This window comes from Nematostella vectensis, chromosome 13, assembly GCF_932526225.1.
Source record: "Nematostella vectensis chromosome 13, jaNemVect1.1, whole genome shotgun sequence".
Classification (NCBI taxonomy): domain Eukaryota; kingdom Metazoa; phylum Cnidaria; class Anthozoa; order Actiniaria; family Edwardsiidae; genus Nematostella; species Nematostella vectensis.
The window spans coordinates 3643895-3666144 of NC_064046.1; the positions used below are offsets into that span (position 1 = coordinate 3643895).

A 22250-nucleotide genomic window follows, 5' to 3' on the forward strand; every position below is an offset into this window, starting at 1 on the left:
GAGCCTACTTCTTTCCGCTGTCTCCTCCCTCTGCTCTTCTCCCTTTTTGTGTCGCCGACTAAAGTCATCCACGAGCGCGCGCCTTTTTTCAGTGACGTCATAAACGGGAAATCACTTCTCTTAGAGACGAGTCTCATTTGAAGGGGCATCGCTATGTGGTGTTGTGTGCGGTCAAAAGAAGACGTTGAAGGAAATGTGGGTACCGAATAAGAATGATGCTTTCTGTTGATCTTATCTTTTTCTCTTGACTTATCTTTTCTTTCATAATGTTCCAGCAAAATGAGCCTTCTTTCGAATTTCTGGTGCGTATCCTCAACATTTAAAACCTCACTTTTAGCTAGGAGGCGATGAACTGAATGCCTTTTCTCTTCTTCCCTAGCGAAGTCCTACTCTAGATTCAATCTCAAAACACAAAATAAGAGTATGCAAAACAGAAGCTAGCAATAAAAAGAAGCAAATATGGGGCTTTCTCTCCAGAAACAAGAACTCCCCTAGTGACGGTAAGGAAATATGAAAAATAGGTCTTTATCTACTACTATCGATACGGTCTGATGGGTGGAAGGGGTCGTAGGTTCCGAATGTAACAGCAGTAGCGCACGTTATTACAACTTTGATTTCTTCGACCTAAAATAGAGAATCTATAGATATATAACAACCTTCTGTGCATGTATATTCTCAAATTGATTCTAAGGCCTAGTTTAGACGTCTTTTTTTATGTGGCGTTTCAAATGCAAATGCAAAACGAAAAAATGATGCTTTGTACATTTGCATGTATTTCCATTTGGTACTGCACATGAAATGGAGTTTAAACTAGGCCTAACTCATTCCCAGCTCGCACTGTGGCATGAAAACTCCGCTCAAACAGCGCTGTTCTCACTACACTCGGGTTATAGGTATAGTTTCCTGATTTCTAGCCGAGCCAAAAGGTGCAAGTCCAGCAAAACTTGGTAATACTGAACCATGGCGCTGTTTTCATATGGGGCTTAAATGGGTTGTCATCAAAGCGCACTCACCAAGTATATATCTCTAGCCAAGTTATTTGCGTCATTTAGAATAACAGGAAACGCATCCTGTCCTTTGATATACGCTGAGTCAAGCTAAAATACATACTCTCACTTTACCAACAGATGCCTCAGATACTTCCTCCCTCTCGAAGTCAATCGAGTTTGCCATCCCTAGTGCGTCCATGATAGAATGCGTGACGGGAGACGATATACACACATGACTACACACGCCAAGTTTCGTCTGTTCCATCTTAAAATGACGCTCCTGGAAATATCACGTGCTCATTGTCACACCCACTTATTTTATTTATTCAATTCCCACAAGTTAGACTGGTGCGGAAGGAACAACAGTGCTAGGCTCCAAATCAAGTACGCCCTTGAGTGTGTTGTTAGTAAGAATTCCTCAACCCAACATAAACCACTGACACTGTTTTGTGTTTGGCATAAGAGAAGTTTATTATAAAATCACTACAAACTGATAAATGACAAACTAAAATAATAATAATAAACCTCTCTGCCACCCTTCACACAAAGCCCAGGGTGGGAGGGCGGGAAAAATATGAGCTTGATATATAAACGTTGAAAAGAACAAAGAATTATAGAGTGAAGCTGTGAACGTGTGCTAGCAATCAAGACTAGAGATAACTGAAATACAATATGCTGGCTTGAGCAATTAATCCCTTTAAGCTAGGTGCCCAAAGGGGGGTACATTGTAAGCACTGTTACCGGGGGTGGTCACTGCCAGAGGGTTTATTGCGTCCCCAGTGGTTCAGGTTCAGGTTAGTGTAGTGCAGCATGAAAAGACGGTAACTCCGGTTTAGTGTCCTAATCCGAGAAGACTAGAAACACGGGAGAATAACTTCATCTCATTTATGACACAAATTCGAATCACGGCAGGAACCAGGAAAAATCCCAGGATTCGTACCTGGGCCAACAGCGGTAAGAGGCCGACGCGCTAACACACAAGGCCAGCCGTGCTTCCACACTTTGTTGTTGTCACGCTGTGTCAGCACAAGAAGAAAAAACGTCACCAGGAGAGTACATAAGTGAAGGGGCAACCTAGGATGGGTTCAGGCGTCGAAATGACTTTTTAACAGGCGAAAACGCAAAACATTTTTTCCAAGTGCGTAAGTGTAACAGCTGTCAATCATACACAGACGACACCATTTATGGAAGTCGGCACAGAGCGATCCAAAACAAAGAATAATATTTAGTATTGTCAACAGCACAAAAAGTGTACATTTGTGGAATTGTAATTACTAATGGATTGCTTGTTTGAATTAAAAAGCTTTAGTGACGAATAACACGTTAGTAGCAAGCGTGTTATGATACTAAAGTGTTATGATACTAAAGTGGAGGATTGGGGAAGGAAATGATATATAGATTTAGGCACTGCCTAAAAGCGGAGCCAGCATTGAACACCTTAAGTGTTGACTGATCAAGGTATTTTTGGGGGATCTAGGATCCTGCTCTTTACTGAGATTTATTTATTGTACCAACCAAATGGATCCAGGCCTTATTCAATAATTTAAATTATGCAGTACATCAAAGTTAACAAACACAATTCCTGGTGTGAATATGGCTGTCAAAGTTGTCAAGAGTCTAATGGTAAATTCTTATGTCCCATCATAGAAGTCCCATTATGAATATTTTTTTAATCAAAACAATACTCTGACAAGCTTTGCCCTTGTTCAAAAAATGCCATGGATGTAACAGCATTCCAAATGTAATGTATTTGAGAAAAACCTTAGGATCAAAACGAATAAACAGTAATGGCGGACTCTCGTTGTTTATTGCTGTTACCCAGAAAACCTTGCGGTCATACAAACAGGAATCCCAAACATTACATACTGCCCCACCCAAGTTTACAACTAAAAGATACTTGCTTGCTGAGGCCAGTAAAACTATCAAATTGTATACACACAACATGTCAACAAGTAAAAAACAACAACAATGTCCATGACAAGTTCTTGACAAGTTGTCAATCCATCAGATCCGGAAAAATGTACACAGTGTGTGATATGCTGCTTAAAATTAACATACATAGTCTTTGAGGTGAGTAGGTGTGGTTTTGAGTCGAGTACTTCTTCGCAGAGTACTTGCAGGTTCAGAAGCTGGAAGCTCTGTCTTCTTCGGTTCCAATGAAGGTTCTGGAACTGTGATCTCAGGTTCCTTAAATTCCTCTGGAATCTGCTTGGGTACAGTTGTTTGCATTGGAACTTGGGCCAATTCTGTTGAACTCTGAAGATCATTGGCGACTGTGGGTGTGCTTGTCCTCAGGCGAAGATGGTCAACATGTCGTCGAAACACTCCACCTGAACTGAGTTGAACGACATACGAAACCGGTCCTGACTGTTGAATAATTGTCCCACATAACCACTTTGGACCATATGAAAAATTCTTGACAAATACTGGGTCATTCACTTGAAATTCTCTGAGTGGCACTAGATTGTCGTGTTGTTTCTTCTGTGCGAGCTGTTTATCTTCTACACGAGTGCGAATTGTGTCCTGACTAAGGGGGTTTACCAGGTCCAAGCGCGTCTTCAGCTTCCGGTTCATTAATAGCTCACCAGGTGTTTTACCAGTGGTTGCATGAGGTGTGGTACGATAGCTTAGTAGAAATCTGCTTAACTTCGTGTCTAAGTTTTCCTTTTCCCCTCCCATCTTCTTCATTGTTTCCTTGAAAGTGCGAACATATCTTTCAGCAAATCCATTGGATGCTGGGTGTTTAGGTGCTGAAGTGATGTGTTTTATGCCATTCTCAGACATAAAAAGGGCAAATTCTTCACCTATGAAGGCAGTTGCATTATCAGATACAATGATATCAGGCAGTCCATGTACTGAGAAGCATTCTCTTAACTTCTGGATGGTTACTGCAGCAGTACTGGAGTTTGTCTTGAATACCTCGATCCACTTACTATAGGCATCACCGATCACCAGGAACATGTGTCCTTCGAAAGGTCCTGCATAGTCAATATGTATGCGAGACCAAGGTCTAGACGGCCACTCCCACGGATGTAGGGGTGCAGTAGAAGGTGCCTTAGCATTACTTTGGCAGCTTGTGCAATCTTTCACCTTTTGCTCAATATCCGCGTCCAGGCCAGGCCACCAGAAATAGCTTCGGGCTAACATTTTCATGCGAACCATTCCAGGATGTCCATCATGTAGTTCCTGGAGAAGCTTGACTCTTCCTTGAGGAGGAATGACTACGCGAGAGCCCCAGAGTAGACAGCCATCCTGACAGCTGAGTTGGTGCTTTCTATAAGAGTAGGGCTTGAACTCAATGCGATCATTTGAATTGGGCCAACCGGACATTACTTGGTGTCGTACTGCACTAAGAATAGGATCTTTTGAGGTCCAACGCTCAATGTCCTTGACTTTAACGGGTGTGTTGACTTCAAGATGATTCATTACAAACATAATGTCGCCAGGCACTGGAACATCTCTGGTTTCATTTGGCAATGGCAGCCGGCTCAGGCCATCGGCATTACCATTTTTCTGGCCTTCTCGATATACTAAAGTGTATGAGTAGCCTGACAGGAATACCGCCCACCTCAATATGCGTGGTGAGGCTGAGGTCGGTAATTGTTTAGTTGACTGTAGCAGACCCAGCAGGGGTTTGTGATCAGTGTAGATGGTAAAACTCCGTCCATATAAGTATGAGTGGAACTTCCTCACCCCGAACATGATGGCTGCTGCCTCTTTGTCGAGCTGTGAATAGTTCTTTTCGGCTGGGGACAGAGTACGTGAGGCATATGAAATAGGACGTTCAGTCCCATCATCCATCACATGTGAAATAACACAACCAAGACCATATGGTGATGCGTCACAAGCAAGGGTTAACTCTCTTTCCAAGCTGTAATGCACTAGAAGTTGTGAAGAGTGAAGTGTGGACTTGGCTTGGTTCCAAGATTTTTCCTGTGCTTCACTCCAGTTCCAAGGTGTGTCTTTGACTAACAGCTGATGTAAAGGAGATAGTATTGTAGTGATGTTAGGTATGTAACAAGCGTAATAGTTAAGCATGCCTAAAAAGGCTTGCAGTTCTTTCAGATTAGAAGGTCTCGGTGACTCTTGAATTGCTTTGATTTTCTCGTCAAGGGGGTGGATACCATCTTTGTCGATGCGGTGTCCCAGGTAAGTGACTTCAGGTGCTTGAAAAATGCACTTCGAACGTTTAAGACGGACGCCAGCTTTGTCCAGACGTGACAGGACTTCTGTTAGACTTTTGAGATGATCTGCTGATGTCTTCCCGGCAATGAGAATATCATCTATTCGTACTACAACATTCGGAATACCCTGCAGTAAATTTTCCATTGTGCGTTGGAAAATCCCAGGGGCTGAGGCAATGCCGTAGCACAGTCTATTGTACTCAAATAGGCCTTTATGAGTGGTGATAGTGGTGTACTTCTTTGATTCTTCATCTAACTCAAGTTGTTGATAAGCTTGACTCAGATCTAGTTTTGTAAACTGCACTCCACCTCCAAGTTGAGCTAGCAGATCCTCTGTTTTAGGAATTGGGTAATTGTCAAGTTTGCTAACTTGGTTCAAAGTAACTTTGAAGTCTCCACAAATGCGTATAGACTCATCAGATTTGACAATGGGCACAATGGGTGTTGCCCATTCCGAAAATTGAACTGGACGAATTGTTCCTTCTTCTAACAAACGGTCCAATTCTCTCTCTACCTTCTGACGTCGTGCATATTCTAACGTGCGAGGTTTGAAGTACTTGGGTTTGGCTTGAGGATCAACGTATATCTTTGCTTTCACTCCTTGAATTGTCCCTAGTCCTTCCTTGAATAAATTTTCATGTTTCTTTAGCAGGTCAGACACATCAGGGGATACAACTTGAACTAGGAAAATCTCTGGCCATGACAACTTAACATGTTGTAACCAATCTCGTCCAAAGAGACTGGGCACCTTGCCTTGTACAACTATAACTGGCAAGTGTTCAAAGAAGTCCTTGTACTTGACTTCCACTACAAGCTTTCCTAAAACTGGAATTGTCTCCCTGGTGTATGTTTTCAAGGTTAGCTTGGTATCTTGCAGATTGAGAGATGAACCCTCAATGTTCTTCAATTGATCAAAAATGTCCTCTCCGATTACTGAAAGTGATGCACCAGTGTCCAGTTCCATTTGAACTTTAAGACCATTTAATTCAACATCTACTACATACGGATTTTGGCGGTTGCCTTGACTGACAGCAAACAATGGATATATATCTTCATCTTCTATTTCTTTATCAGTATCCAGGACATGAATTGCTGGTTTCCCTTGTTTTGGATGGTGGTTTGAATTTGGCTTGGTTGTCTCGGACGACTTTTTTGCTTTTTTGAGACATTTGGCAACAATATGTCCTTTCTTTTTACAATAATGGCACGTGGCCTCCTTGAAATGACATTTTGACGGGTGGTGATTTTTTCCACAACGATAACACTCTTTATTTTCGCTTTTAAAACGCGGTAAGGGCGAAGAACTGACCTTTTTTACAGATGCAGACGTTGAACTTAACGTAGGAGGAGCAGATTGAAGATCGGCCATGTGCTGTGCGGTCGTTTCCATAGACGAAGCAATGTCGTAAGCTTTTTTGAAAGTTAAGTTCTCTTCAGATAGCAAACGCCTTTGGATTCTTTCATTGTTAATTCCAGACACCAGACGATCACGCAGCATATTTTCCAAACTGCCACCAAAATTGCAGTATTCTGCCATGTTTCGTAGAGCCGCTACAAAGTCAGACACGTTCTCCCCGCTCAATCTGAAACGGTTATTGAACTTGTGCCGTTGCACGCTTTCACTCGGTTTTGGGTTGAAATGGCTCTTTACCAAGGTGCACAAGTCAGCATAAGATTTCTCTCCAGGTTTCGCTGGGGCCAGCAGATCAGACATTAATTTGTAGGTTTGTTTCCCTACCGAACTGAGGAGGATTGCACGGCGTATTTTCAAGTCATCGTCAGACGTAGTTACTCCATTTGCTTCAAAATAGAAGTTTAGACGCTCGATATACTGTTCCCATGAATCAGAATCTCTGTCGAATTCGTCTATTTTGCCGTAGGTTGCCATTTCCGAAATCCTCGTCGCCAAAAAATGTAATGTATTTGAGAAAAACCTTAGGATCAAAACGAATAAACAGTAATGGCGGACTCTCGTTGTTTATTGCTGTTACCCAGAAAACCTTGCGGTCATACAAACAGGAATCCCAAACATTACACCAAAGATTCAAAATAATATATTTAGACTGTTTAGATGCCATACTGTAATTTTTATGTTTTGATTTAGAGGCGATTCTCTCCTTCATTGGACCGAATATTCAGAAAAATGTCTGGAAATTAAAATCCAAAAATATATCTCCTTTCATGCATTACATATTGGTGCACCCCCCTTTACCATATAGTGGCCTTGTTGTTGGTGGCCTACTCCCAAATAAATGCAATGAAGAAAAAACATATTGATTTTGGAAGCAAATCCTAAAAAAACATCCAAGGCATCACTGACAGTGCTAAAATCTTAACTTCTAATTTCAAACCAAACTCTTTCATTGATCTATGTTTGGGGTAGAGAGGAAGCAAAGAATATCAACTGACTAAAAAATAGTCGACAGGAGAGGAGATATAAAGTAAATTGACTCAACTTGAAAGGTTTGGTGAAAAAAATATAACAGTAATGAAAATAATTTGATTGAGCATTTCTTGACATTTCCCCTTTCCCATTACCTTAACCCTTTCACCACCACAGGCCTCTAAAGAGGCCATGTCTATGCTATCCAAGCTATGTGAACAGAATTCTATTATTGAAAAAAGCAAGGTTGCTGCTAGTGTTATAAAGTTTGAGTATCTTGCCCTAAAAAAACCCTTCCCCTTAATAAAAGTTCTATTAATGTACATTTGTAAAGCTACATTCTGACAAGCTTTGTCCTTGCAAAGAACAATGGATGGAACAGGATTTCAAAGATGGAATATAGTGTCATACACAATTTTAGATAAGATGCAATACTGAAGTTTTAATGTTGTACCATTTTAAGTGGTGATTTTCCATCCCCATGGGAATTAATATCTACAAATATACATCCAGTAATGCATTATATTTTGGTGTTTTGAGAAACCCTGGATCCAACTATTCCAATGAAATAAATCTAAACCTCTAAAATAAATGTAATGGGAAAGAAGATATAAGATCCTAAAAAGAAGATATAAGTGAGAGTACTAAATGAAAATTACTAATTTAAAAATCAAATCTGTTCATTAAATTTATTTTTGGTGTAGAGGGGAAATAGCAAAGAGCATCAATTGCATAAAAATAGTCAACAGGGAGAAGAAAAAGGAAGAAATATGACTCTTTTTAAATGTTTGAAAAGAAAATATAATAACAATAATGTGATAATTATATTCAGTACTTTTCTAAAATATCCCCTTTCCCATTATCTTTAGGTTGATAGAAAATTGTTTTCTTTACAGATTTATTATTTAAAAAGCAAAAGTTTGTTTTTAGTTTTATATTATTTAAGTATCTTGTTCTAAAACAAACTATTGAGTATCTACTGCTGAATCACATAGTAATGAACTAGTCATTTGTGCCCCCTCCCTTATGGTCCCACAAAAGTCAGGGGTTAATGTGGGGTTTTATACCACTTTTCAACCAGAATATGTCAAGAGGGGTGGTGGTATTGACTGTTTTTGACTCTTAACTTGGAAACAGGCTTTTATTAAAGTTTAATCCCCCACCCTTCCCTGGGACCATGGGTGTGGGGGTATCAAATGACTAGTGAATAAGAACATCCTACTGTTCTCTTCAAGACATGGTTTTAAATTCGCATGTCTTCCAGTCTTTAGCATTCATCTTGGCCCTCAGGTAGTTCCTGGTTCATAAAAGAGTGAAAACAATTATTTATTATTTCTTTCAAAACAATCTTTTCATCAAGCCATTTATAATCTAACTAATTTTCCACAACTTTTTGAGAAAAAAAATTAACACATGAGATGCAAGATTCAGACAATGCATATTGAAAATAGGGGTTGATTTTTTGTTATCCTCGGTAAGGAAAATTTATCTTTGAAAGTTGAAAAAGTTGCTGTATCTTCTAAGGATATGTATCTTCTTAGGACTAAGAGCACAGAATATAAAGACAAGAACGGTCTTCTTTAGCAGTATTTGACCAATGCAACACGATATTGGTTAGCCTTTATGAAATATCTCAACACAATCTATCTGCCCTGTAAAAGTCTTATTAAAGACAAAAATTTGGCAGAGTCGAATTCCAGTTTTTGGTGTATTGTATTTTATTCAACACAATCTAGAATATAGATAAAACAAAGAATGTAAAAACAAAAGCTGTTATGCTCAAATAATTTGATTACTAAGTTTCGCAGTACAGTTACTAATAAGAAATATGTCATTAATTTTGACTTGGACTGTAACTCAGATTTTGTTGTTTATCTAATTACTTGCTCTATGTGTAGCAAGCAATACGTAGGGTCTACTATCAATAGTTTTAGGAAGCGTTTTAATAATCATAAAAGTAGGTTAAATAAGCACCCTAGTTTACCGGTTAGTGAAAAAGTTAAGGATGAACTTATCTATCAACATTTTCATTGCGACAATCATTTAGATCTTAATAATGTTATGGTACAACTTATAGATAAGTGTAACTCTGAGGCTCAGCTAAGGGAAAGGGAAGGCCAGTGGGCTTATCGGCTTAAGTCTATCTACCCGCGGGGTCTTAATAGTGATGACTTTTTTTGTAGTAGGAACCCACGTAGAGATGTGTAAATTCTTTTTATCCATAGCGCGCGCTATTCTAGAAAATGCGCGTTTTTGTCAGTTGTAATGTTTTTGCGTCTCGCGCCACTATTCTGATGTAAATAAGCTTGTAACGATTCACCTTCTTCAGGCTGCCCTGAAGAAGTCTTATTAAAGACGAAAATTTGGCAAAGTCGATTTCCAGTTTTTGGAGTATTGTATTCATTGTTCTGGTACGAGATCGCGACAGTTTGGGCTTTTTGATTATATTTCATGGAGCTACGCAATGTTAAAATGTTAAAATGTTACAATGTTAAAACACATTGACCCCTCAACCGGCCTGTACCGGCTTTGGGAAGTACCCACAACCCCAAAAATTCATAAATTCAAAATAAACACAACAAGATGAAGATACTCAGGCATCAGTCTAAGGAATAAATGGTCTTGCAGATATGCATCCAACCAAGGTGTTGGCATCTACTCTTAAGCCAAATAATAGCACAGGTTCTTTGACAAATCTCAAATCGAACAAGGAGAGAAAAGCAGAATCACCCCTCTCAATAAAACGCTCAAAATACCACACAAGGGAGAGAAATCAGCAAACACAGCTCAAGACACAAATAGATACCTTTATTCTGATCCTCCAGGTACATTTCCTTGGCCTCAAAACACAATGTCCATTCCTTGAAGGATTGTACAACCACGAAAATATCTTTACGTATTGCAAAGCATTCTGGGAGATCCAGGGGAAAATGCACGAGGGGAGGGCCAGTCAACACTCCTCTCCCCAATGATGATCAGATGGTTTTTTATAAGTCTTTTCACCCCGAAGCCAAACAAATCAATTCCAGGTCATACAGACCCAGAATAGCAGTGTAAACAATTTTGGAATCAATTTGGTTTCAGAAAAGACAGCATTTAGGAGAGCTGTGGTGATTCATTAGAAAATTATTTTCTCATCCAGGCAAAGCCAAACAAGAAAAAATCATCATGAATTCACCTTTGCTTGCAAATATCCATAAGCAAAGCACTCAATTATGCCCTGAAAGACTTCATGATGTCCTGAGACACTCTCCTAATATGCTCATAGCTGTATTTTTGATGAAAAATACAAGCAATCATCAACTTGTGCTGGCTTCAGCACAACGACGAGGGATTAAAAGTGGGGACCGCAAAGCACTGTTGGAAAGCTTGGATACCGCTGACTAGGTGCAACTGTGTTTGACTTTGACGGGCTGTATAAAACTCAGAATAGGGGGGGGAGGTATCTGTTTTCAGTCTGGTTTTTGTAAATTCAGCTCCAAAAAAGCCAGGAGTCAATGGGTTAAGCGAAAGTAAAATCATTCGAACTAAAAGGAAATACATTAACGAGCTTTACATAATTGAGTGCACACAATTGCATTTTCTTCACATTCATTTACACAAAAACCAGGAATAAAAAATCTATTTTCATTTGCGCGTTGATGCATAACAATAACACAAACAAAATATCAATAATACAAGACCTCGCAATCAATACAGTAAACGAAATATCCATTAACATTTTTATTACAGCAAGTGCAAACAATAGTATTTTGTGAAAGTCATTTGCGTGCTTCTTACAAACGTTAGCGTCTCCGTACAAACAATAAGCCCTTTATGACAAACAATATCCTAAAATAATTATTCAATTACTTATCGTTTATTTGTGCCCTAATAATGCACATACATGCAAAATAAATGATACTAGTACTCAAAAATCACCCTTCGATCATTTCGCCGTTGAGGCAGCGTGGTAGATAGGTTTGCATATACCATTCGGCACATTTTGGCTGTGTGATGGTGATGTTTCGTTGAAGCGCTTCCAGCAACAAATTTGTGCGATAAATACCTAATGATACTCCTCTGTTCCTTGCTTAATCTCTGTTGTTCATTTCTGCCTGTATTTGAGGCCGTGAAATATCTCCCTTTATCGCTGCTTTCAAACAACTTATTGCCTGCCTTACAGGGTTAAGAAACGGACTGTAGGGCGGCAACATTTTTGTTTCTGTATTTGGGCCCGGGTTAAAACGGCGAGATGATCGAATATTAATTTCTAGTGCTAGTATCATTTATTTTGAATATAAGTGCATTATAAGGGCACAAATAAACGAGAAGTAATTGAATAATTATTTTAGGATATTGTTTGTCATAAAGGGCTTATTGTTTGTACGGAGGCGCTAACGTTTATAAGAAACACGCAAATGACTTTCACAAAATACCATTGTTTGCACATGCTGTAATAAAAATGTTAATGAATATTTCGTTCACTATATTGATTGCGAGTTCTCGTATTATTGGAATTTTATTGGTGCTATTGTTATGTATCAACGCGCAAATGAAAATAGATTTTTCATTCCTGGTTGTCGAATAGTGTAAATAAATGTTAAGAAAATGCAATTGTGTACACTCAATTATGCAAAGTTCGTTAATGTATTTCCTTTTAGTTCAAATGAATTTACTTTCGCTTAAATGACAGTACATCGGCGTAAATGTTTGTAATTTTGGCTAAAATGAATGCGTATTTCTCGTTAATGAAAAGCAAAAGGTGTAATAGAGAAAATATTGGTCTTTTTGATTTTTCCTTTTACAGTTCAAGTTGATGAATACGTAGTTAGTAGAGGGAGACCAACTGTGATTAATAAAAAATGAAAAAGCACCGAGGCAAAACATGTGAGTGATATCTAGTGCACTTCACTTATATCGTGCTCATATTCAGACAAATAATATCTATTTTTTTTTCATTTTTAAGCACGTCCAACATTGCATTAATTTTGATATCATAACAATAATGATTAAGGCTTTAGGCAAATGACCGCCTGGATAACATGTACATTAATATACAGGTATTCCAAATATGCGGCAACGCTGAAAATTAAGGAATGGCAACGACAACCAAACAGGCAACGGGAGAAATCAATTTAAAATTGAAAAAGCCAGACGTGGAATGCACTATGTCTGATATAATACAGCCGTCTTCCTCCAAAAACGACTACGTTGAAACTTTCAAAAGTTTCATGGTGTAACGAGAACGGGAACATGTGCGCTGAAAACCGGGCCATCATGTTAGAAGGTTCTAGACTTGTCTATATACTTGTTTATATATTATTTAAACTGGTTATTTTCATCGAGAACTAGTTTAGATTTCCTTCGCCGTCGTGGTTGCCCCTATTCGTTTAATCATGTGTGATGTGTGCACTAATAAATGTTTTATATATCATGTATATCAAGATTTTAGTTTCTATACTGTAGAATCCATGTTTTGAAACAAAACAAACAAACGAGAACGCGAAAGAACAGAGATTCGACACGGATAAGTGAACTGATAAAAACAAACAGGGAAAAGCTCTGCTAACAGGGTAGCCTACCGCTTGCCGCCTTTTTTAAAAATCTTCAAATTTCGGAGACGCCTGGTGGTTTTAAAACTAAAACTGTGTAAATAAAATTTAATAAGTTATATATTATATATAGTTATAACAAGGAAACAATATACAGAGGATTAAGAGAATTGCTGTGGTTTTCTATGACCAGCACTAAAGAGTCTCGAAACAACCCCTTTAGGCAATTGGTATACCCTCTTCATGTCGAACAAGTGTCGCCGAAATGTTCTTTGTTGAATGACGGTGTCCTTGAACAATATCAAACTTGAAACAGCAATATATCGTGATAACAAGTATGAAATTGCACCTAAAATCACCATCTATTAAATTTTGTGTAGCCGTGCTGATATTATCTCTTAGATGTATTTCTCTTTTAATCATTTTTATAATTTGTGATGATTCTAGATACTTGTAGATTTCAATCTGATTTATATGTTTTTCTGAGCCTTGAAAAGGCATCGATAATTTCGTGACGCACGTTTGGCTTTTAAATGTCAAATCATGATTAATAAAGCGCTATTTTGGGAGACACGCCTTTCTACCAGACATCGTAAAAGGTGCCCAATTTTTCCGCAATCGCAGTAGAGCTGGAAGGGCTTACAGATACACAAGCATACGAATCAAGGTGAGTTGGTGATTGCTTTATATCTTGTCTGAGCTAACCACAACGAAGCTATAAGTAGGATCATGCAAAATGAAGCTTTTACAAAAGCATTTTCATTCTATCCCCTTTCTGTATACGAAAAATGTGGCATGATTTTTTTTATTACAATAACACGAAGCCTTGAATATAAAAAGGAAAGCTATGATGCGCGAATTGTTTTATTCTGTGAAATACCAGCTTAGTACAATCCCAATTCCAACAGACTGTTTTTAGCTTGCATACAGTTTATAAATCAATAGCTTTAGAAAAAAAATCCACGCATCAGAAAGCTACAGGAAATCATAACCGAAATCGTTTGAGACTTCGAAGTTGTCCCTAACAATCAGATAAGTACTGCATCTCCGAACTCAAGACATGTATTTCTTTTCTTTCCAGAGTTCCGACATGAAGTCTCTTGTACTTCTTATCGCGTGCTTTTCTGTGGCGCGAGCCACTGAAGGTAGGTACTTCATATAAGCTATTATCAAAGCAACGATTATATTTCCTTACGGCTCCGTTATTGGTGACTTGTTAGCAGATCCTTGGTGGGAATTATTTAGTAGACGCATACATAGACAATTATAACGTTTATTTTTTGCCTTACCTCTTCCTTTTCTAAATATCGGAATCAGTACTTTTAGAAGTGTGGGTGCGGCTGAGTGTTACTAATAATTATAGCACTTGGCGTCATGACTGTTCTAACGTTATTGGAATGTATTATTACTTAGCTTGACTTTAAGTACCTGGGCCAGTATCAGGCAAGCTATGCGCACACTGTTTATGTGCAGCTCAGTGGTACTTGTTAGTGCACTTGTCGCCATGACAATGTTGACGTCATCGGCATGATTTTTTACTTAGTCCTTACGGTAGTCTGCCCGACCCATGCAATGCAAGTGTAGTCAGGTTTTTTTTTTTGGGATAATTCAGTTGTTTTGGTGTGGCGTTATCTCGATTTTTGGTACAATTTTATTTACTTGAGGTATATTAGAGACGCCCCATTTAGTAATTCTTAAAACGTCATATAAAGATTTGGAAATCAAAGCGGGATACAGGCGCGTACCCAGGGTTGGCCGAAGGGGGGGGGGGGGGGGGGTGCGCAGTCATAGGTATCATATGGAAAAAACATAGTATTTGACGATTACTTAATAAGAAATGACCCACTTTTTGGCCGCCAAGGGGGGGCGCACCCTGCGCACCCCCCTGTGTACGCGCCTGGGATAGTCAGTGAATCACTTTGTTTTACTTTAGGAGCTGGTAATAGATTAGATAGAGATTAGAAAGAGATTAGATAGAGATTGGGAAGAGACTTAGCTGTCGCCATTAAATCCCCCTATAAAATCATCCTGTCAATAAATCTTTCAGATAACAAAACTGCATAATCAGTGAATCATAGTCAATGCAAAAAAGAAAAAAAAGCAATTATCTCAAATATAATCTTTATATCCAGTCTTAGAAAATGAGTTAAAGCCGCTGAAGCCCAGGTTTCACTCGGCCACTTCAAGCCACAGGGCCCTATTGAATTTGTTGTGTTTTCTGTAGATGATTTCTGCAAGGAAAGAGACGCCGGCTGCTATGTGGACCTAAAGGATTGTTCCAAGTACTACCAGTGCGACGACTTTCACAAAACTCACCACAGGACATGTTCAGACCAGCTTAAGTGGAGTGCAGTGAAAAACATATGTGATCATGCGGCTGATGTAGACTGCGATCGGAAACCTCTTAAGCCGCGTAAGTATGTGACAACAATATAGTTTTATTAATGCCATCCATAATCGCTTTCCTGCTTTTTGAACTAGTAGTCTGGTATCTTTCGATTTCAGTTTACGTTTTCAAATGACAAATGATTCCTGAAAAATTCCCTAATAAAATAAAACAATTTTTTTCAGCCGTTTATTTTACAATTTGCCTTTTCAAACTCACCCAAAATATGAATTGACATGTTACTACTAAAATCTCTTTTGCTGCTAACCCTTTTTACATTTTGCGTGTGCCTTTGTTTTACCCTGAATCAAAAGCTTCAAACATCAAGCCTCAGTACTTCACGTCATATCATGGTGCATGTGCTTAGGTGATTCGTTCTTTCTGAAATTATAGCTATTCTTAATACATCGCGACCCTTCGCCTTGACATTCTAACGGTGCTTTTGGTTAGTTCGTGGATGTCAATCATCCGCTTTAATAACAATCAAGGTAGACTTCATTTGTTTCGTGTATCGAAAGTTGTAGTCGACTTTACAGCTAGGGTCATAACTAAAATTGGAGGTATCAGTTTACCTAATTATTATGCAAAATGGCGGCCATATCCGAGGCGAGAGAACCACGCAGAAAACGTTCTTCTGTCGGCCGAATAATACTCCTACCTATGATTTATTGCGTTTACTGCATGCTAGAGGAACCCGGATGCCATGTTGTAAAAGAGAATCAGTGCGATCGTGGCGAGAAAATATTTATTTCAAGATTTACGGCCAACGTCACTCTACGGCCAACGTCACTCAAAATTTCGCCCTCAGGGGTGCCCGATCGATCTGAGAAAGTTGGGATTTGGGTCCGGACGGTGTCTGCAAAAAAGGAAATGCATCGACAGTATGATGCTTTGAACAAGCGAATACCTCGTGGGTACCCCATGGGTACCCCGCCATTTAGTTTTTGTTTACATTTTCGCAAGTTACATGCTGTATCATGGAATCTCACGTCCAGTACCTGAGAGCGTGTTTGAGGTAACTCGAATACATCAAAGTCGCAGAAGAAAGGTAGCTGACTAAAACAAGCAAGAAGCAGAGTTGTGGTAAACATTTTTTGTCTTGTCTTTTCGTTTTGGTTGGGGTGCTACAGTAGCCGTTGCGAATAAAGATAATCGATGAAATAGAATGGGACTGGCCTAGTGAGCACATGAGTAGGAGCTTATTTATCTGGAATATTTTTTCAAGGGGTATGCTATTGAGATACATGACAAGTGGAATTTTCTGCAGCATTCTACAATAAATTATTGTATACCTATCTTATACCATGCTAGATGGCAACTTATTTTACGTAAATCCAGTGCATGATCCAAAGTTTGAGTGGATACTGCCAAATAAACAATGCAATTTCTGCCGTATTCTCTTTGGCTTGGTATAAAGATACATGATGCCTACATTTGAAGACTTCTGCATGGAAAGGAATCAGAAGTTTAGTGCTTATACATCAAGCCCCTGTTATCTTTTCTTTTATAAAGATGAAATGTTCATGTAAACTGTTGCACCCTTTAGTCAAGCGGACAGAATTTCTGTTCAAAAATAGAGAGTTTATGTGGGTGTAATTGACAATTGATCATTCAGTTATATTATTTTGTCATTTTCAAAACATTGTCAGGCTAAAATAGGATGCCTGATTTAACATCAAAAATAAAATTTTTAATGTTCGAAAAATGATCCTGTCTGTTGTCCTATATTTTCTGTAGGGCTTTCATGTCTCTATACCTCATTTCTAATGAACACACCCATACAGAGAGAGATCCAGGGGTGGGAATGGGGGTGATTTTCTTCTGAAGACATCATATAAGTTAACTGTCATCAAATTTTTCTCATATGTCTGCTTAATTCTTTGGAGTATTTGGAAAAAATTCCCCGCTAGAATACACAAAGTAAATTAGTGGCACAAAATAATAGAAACAATGCAATCTCAGCATATTACATTCAAAATCATGATCATTTCTTCTGCTTTACCACACTTTTTTAGGCCAAAATAATGCAGAATTGTTTCTAGTGTGCACAAGACTTGTAAAATTTAACAATATTTATGAATTTCAGTTAGTTGACATGACAAATGAAATTTCACCAGGAGGGTAAGTTATACCAGGGATGTGTAAGGTTATCTTACACACACTGGTTATACACAAGGAGGGTTGACCAACAATTAAGTAAAGTACTATAAACAATTATTCATTGCTTAGCACCTTGGATTTCTTTTAAAAGTTCCTTTTTATGCTAGAATACATGGGTTGTGTCCAAAAAATACCACCCTCCTAATTCTAATTACTGTCACACTTAAAAATCCATAGTCAACGCCCTGATGATAAAAAATTAAATTATGAGAACTACATTTTGGGTGGACTGAAAAAAAAAGCTTTTGAAACAAAAAAAGATTTTAGTGTCCAGTGGAGTACAATGACTGTGGTCACACAGGTAAACTTGCACCCAGAATAGGTTGTTCAAGTTTAAGCCCCCCGCTCTCTCTCTCTCTCTCTCGCTTATTTTTTTTTTTATAAGTACTTTTATTGTTTGATACATTTACTGTACGCCGTTTCATTTTGATCACACGTGAAACTATTGAGAAAATTAAGGAAAATCTGTGTAAAATCTCCGGCTTTATAGTAGACCCTTGGTATGAAGTACCTGCCTTGAAGAACATCTTAAAATAACTTTAACACCTCGTGATTTTGATAGAAAAACAGAGGGGCAAAGTGAGAAGTTCTCTATTTAATTTTGTTTCAAGTAAAACTTTTACACTAGTGTTAGTTGCTGTACTTAGCTTATTACAACGCATTAGCATCGAGTCGACGGTGCTTCCCGGGTCTGTGTTCAGCGTTTAGTGAGCTATAAGTGCGTGTTTTTCGATATTGAATGTGGCATATTATTTTCGGGGTGTCAAACAGGTTCAAAGAAACGGTTAGGCTGTATATTCGTACTCTGCTTTGCGCCGCCATTTTGTTTCAAGTGATAGCTTTGCATACAAATACCATAGGGAAAGGGGGTGGGTACTCTACTGTGATTGGATATTTTCTTTATTTACAAAATGCCTCCAATTTTAGTTAGGATCCTAACTGCTTTACTCAGGGCCCAAGAGAGCCAATTGGCACCCCCACCCCACCCCGACACACACACCCCCACCCCCAACCCGACACACACACCCATTCTAGGCGGTGCTATTGTACCACCCTTCCTACGTTGCAATAGTGTGTTGTCTTATGAGTTGTAATGTTATGTGCACCATTTCAAGATGTTGTATACTGCCCCTGTCCTTTTTACGGCCATGTGTTAACGTGCTTTTGAAATCGTAAAGCAGTAGCGTGACGCTGCTAACCTTCGCTGTCTTTCTTGAAGATGTTCGCCTTCTCGCCCCTGCTCCCTACCCAGGATGTGATCTCCATTGTCAGGAAAAGGGTCTCGATGGCTCTTGCACGGTTATGCCTAACTGGAGGATCGAGAAGGGCATGTGCGTTGACAGTAAGTGATGAAAATCAGCCTTTTATTTGTCAAGACTTCTATCTAAGCTTGAAAAGTTAACGGACGTGACATTTTCGTTCAGCAAGTCTGCTTAATATATAAAGCCGCTCTTTGTAGCGGTCACGCAACGCTTCCCTTCCCACAGATGTTTCTTGACAGCCACGCGGCTGCTATGCCGACTAATTACGTTTGTAAATAGTTATGTTGGTTAAATTGTGTTTTTTTGCTCCCATGCATTCACTTCGAAAAGAAAGACACTGTCTCCACTCTTCCCCCAGCCACTAAAGTTAGTAACAGGTTTCCTTTCTTTGTAACTTCTCCGGATTTCTAAGGGACAGTTAAAATCTATCAACTTCATGTGAGAACTCTTCTGTGCTGCTGTGCTGCTTTAGAAAAAATGTTTTGATAAGTAGCGGAGATGGGGGGAGGGTTCAGGGGGTTGAACCCCCCATCCCCAATCCCCTTGGGATGCCATAAAGCCATATGTAACAGAAAAAATTACCCCCTCCCCCCTTTAGGTTACTTAGTCAAAGCCCCCCCCCCCCCCCCCCCCCATAGCGAAAAGCTAGATCCGCACCTGCTGATAATAAATATATAACTGTTTTATTTCTTTTCTAGACAACTATTGTCTCTTACTTCCCAACGGCCACTACCACGACCCCAGGAACTGCTCGCGCTTCTACCAGTGTGATGCGTTCCACAAGGCTTTTCTGCACAGCTGCCCTTCTGGGCTGAAATGGAGCGTCACGAAAACCACGTGTGACTGGCCACGATACGTAGACTGTAACAGAGGAGGAGGTACGCAAGCATTTATATTTTCACTCTGTAATTTCCATATTATCAATGCAGACCCTTTTTCTTGGGTAAGTGCGAAATCCGTGCGGACGTATATCCTTTCTCTGTACTTCGGTTGTGCTTTTTCTCAGGTTTACCAGTAATGGGAAATCAGTTATAGGCCCTCCAGATATCAAGCGATATTTCAGTCTAATCCATTTCACGTCTATTTTGATTTTATTTAAAAATACACAGCCTCCAATATTTTGTTCACTGAGGGGTTCTCTACGGAATTGAGTTTTCCGGCGAATGCAAGATAAAAAAATCTGATTTTCTGAATCTGGTACATTAATCAGACAAATATCATAATTATGGAACATCATTTTAGGTATGGGAAAATAATTCCTCAAAAAATAAATAAAAATCCGAATTAAATTAAATTTAGATTTTTATTCTAACCAGGGTCTTTGTCAACTTTTTCGACTTTGTCAACTTTTCAGAGCAGATTTGTTTATCTTGTATTCCGAAAGCTTAATCCTTCAATGATCCTACGCAGTACTTAATTACTTCTTGTGCTTTGTGAACGTCATTCCTTTTAACAAACCCTGGGTTGAAAAGGCTGCCTTAGCCACTCCATTCTTCGTTGACTACACTCTTAAATGTCTGCGTTTTTCAGGTCTTAACTGATTATTATGTTTTCCACAGAGCCCTACAAGCCGCCTTTCGGGTGCGGGCTGAGGGACCCTAGACCCGTGAAGTTTGACTGCATTCAGGGCTTCTTGAACGGGGCTCGATTGTACTGGAATAAACTTCTTTTTACTGACCGAGATCCGTCAAGCAACGTTTACTCTGGAATAGCGATCAACTGGGGCAACTGGAAGGCTTATGTGAATGGGTAAGCTGCCAAAATCAAAGGTAGCAATATACTATGCGTATTCCATGGGCAATGATTTATTCAGCAACATGATTATCAAAGAAGACACAAGCCTCGTACAAACAGAGTATGCTGGCATTTTCTTTGTGTTGCTTGCTGACGTTGTCGCTGCGTCTACATGGGGCTTTAGTCATCCCCTTAATAAAATGAAAGAAACATAATGCAGGCGCGTACTCAGGATTGTCTGTGGAGGGGTGCGCAGTAATAGGTATCATATGGAAAAAGCATAGGATTTGAAGATTCCTGCGCACCCCCCTGTGTACGCGCCGGTAATGCTTAAAGGCGCATTGTCACCAGTTTACTTCCGGAGGTCCGACGGAAACCTCAACCGTTAAAAGACAAAAGAATCTGTTAAAATCCGAGATATTAAACAGGCCATCCGCTCTAAATTATCAATCACATCCTCATAGAAACTTCTAATAAACACACTGCTTTCAATATTTTGAAATATTTTTCGCGTTTTCCGTTAAAATAATTGTTACGTAATCGACCGGAAGTAAACTGGTGACAATGCGGCTTTAAACACTTAGCTATGGCCAGAGGTTACCCTTTGCTTGTCGCATCTTTTTTTCTTTATGTTTCTTGACGACGCGCATACGAAGAGCAGACAACACATTCAAAAAATGTCATTTTTTAGATCTCAATTTTTATTTTTAGTCTTGCATGTCGGTGTGCTAAGGCAGCCTACACGAAGGGCTACAAGTATTTCGGTCTGCAGTTCTACGGCGAGTGCTGGAGTGGTCCATACTATGGTGCTATCAGCGCAAGCCACGTCACAAATCCGGACAACTGCTTGCAGGAATACTTCCAAAAATGCAAGAAACTCGACACGACGCACGCATGTGTTGGGAAAGCTTGGAACAACTACGTCTACAGAGTCTTACCGCCTAAGATGATGAAGTAATTCTAAACTCCTTTGATTGTTCTATAGTTTTGTTGAGAGATATAATAAAAAAAATAAGACTTGGAAGATGTACCACATTGTCGCTGTTAAAAAGTTAAAAAAAATGATTGTATACAATAAAAGTAATAACATATATCGTTGCATCTCATAAAAATTATTGTATACAATAAAAGTAATAAAATAAAGAGTTGCATCTCATAAAAAATGATTGTATACAATAAAAGTAATGAAATATCTCGTTACATCTCCTGAGTTTTTCTAGTGGTACTAGTAAATGACAGCAGTAGTACTGAGACATATAACATGCACACTGTTAGCACACCGACACTCAGAGCTGAATCATTCCATTGTTTTGTTTTGCTTTGTGGGAGGGGGGTTAGTCATTAAGAGTTACCCAAGGAGGGGGAGGGAGGGGCATTTTTATACCTAGGATAAAGATTCCAAAGAAAACACATTCGCTTCATTCTATATTCTACAAAAAGAACATACTATCTTTTACATATAGCTCTTCATCATGTTTTTATCATTACATGGTAATGAGATTAAATTCCTACGTTCTACGAACACACAGACATAGTTAATCAGGGTATTGGGCCAATGCTGAAAAACGCAAGACAAGTTCCGCGCGGTTAAACTAGTCTTTTTGTTTTGAAATTGCGG

The 22250-nt window shown here is 39.0% G+C and overlaps 2 protein-coding genes across 2 annotated transcripts in view; one reads left to right on the forward strand and one right to left on the reverse strand.

Annotated features, from left to right (window-relative positions):
- LOC125559014 (uncharacterized protein K02A2.6-like) overlaps positions 1-7202 on the reverse strand; it is a 30738-nt gene extending 23536 nt beyond the window's left edge. The window contains exon 1 of the mRNA XM_048720726.1: positions 3349-7202. Coding sequence (XP_048576683.1) covers positions 3349-7061 — 3713 coding nt within the window. The 5' untranslated portion in view covers positions 7062-7202. The remainder of the gene's footprint in view (positions 1-3348) is intronic.
- A 6439-nt stretch (positions 7203-13641) lies between these two features.
- Positions 13642-21828, forward strand: LOC5506295. The gene is made up of 7 exons (XM_001626957.3): positions 13642-13757; positions 14172-14235; positions 15315-15503; positions 18856-18978; positions 19597-19776; positions 20458-20647; positions 21344-21828. Exons 2-7 carry the CDS (start codon positions 14181-14183, stop codon positions 21588-21590), a joined length of 984 nt encoding a protein of 327 aa, XP_001627007.1. The 5' UTR covers positions 13642-13757; positions 14172-14180; the 3' UTR covers positions 21591-21828.
- Positions 21829-22250: the final 422 nt, after the last annotated feature.

Bases quoted from the DNA above. Each gene is read 5' to 3' on its own strand.
- LOC5506295 (XM_001626957.3), top strand. From the start codon at position 14,181: ATGAAGTCTCTTGTACTTCTTATCGCGTGCTTTTCTGTGGCGCGAGCC. The intron at 15,504-18,855 runs GTAAGTATGTGA...TCTTTCTTGAAG, and splicing joins TCGGAAACCTCTTAAGCCGC to ATGTTCGCCTTCTCGCCCCT. The intron at 19,777-20,457 runs GTACGCAAGCAT...TGTTTTCCACAG, and splicing joins AGACTGTAACAGAGGAGGAG to AGCCCTACAAGCCGCCTTTC.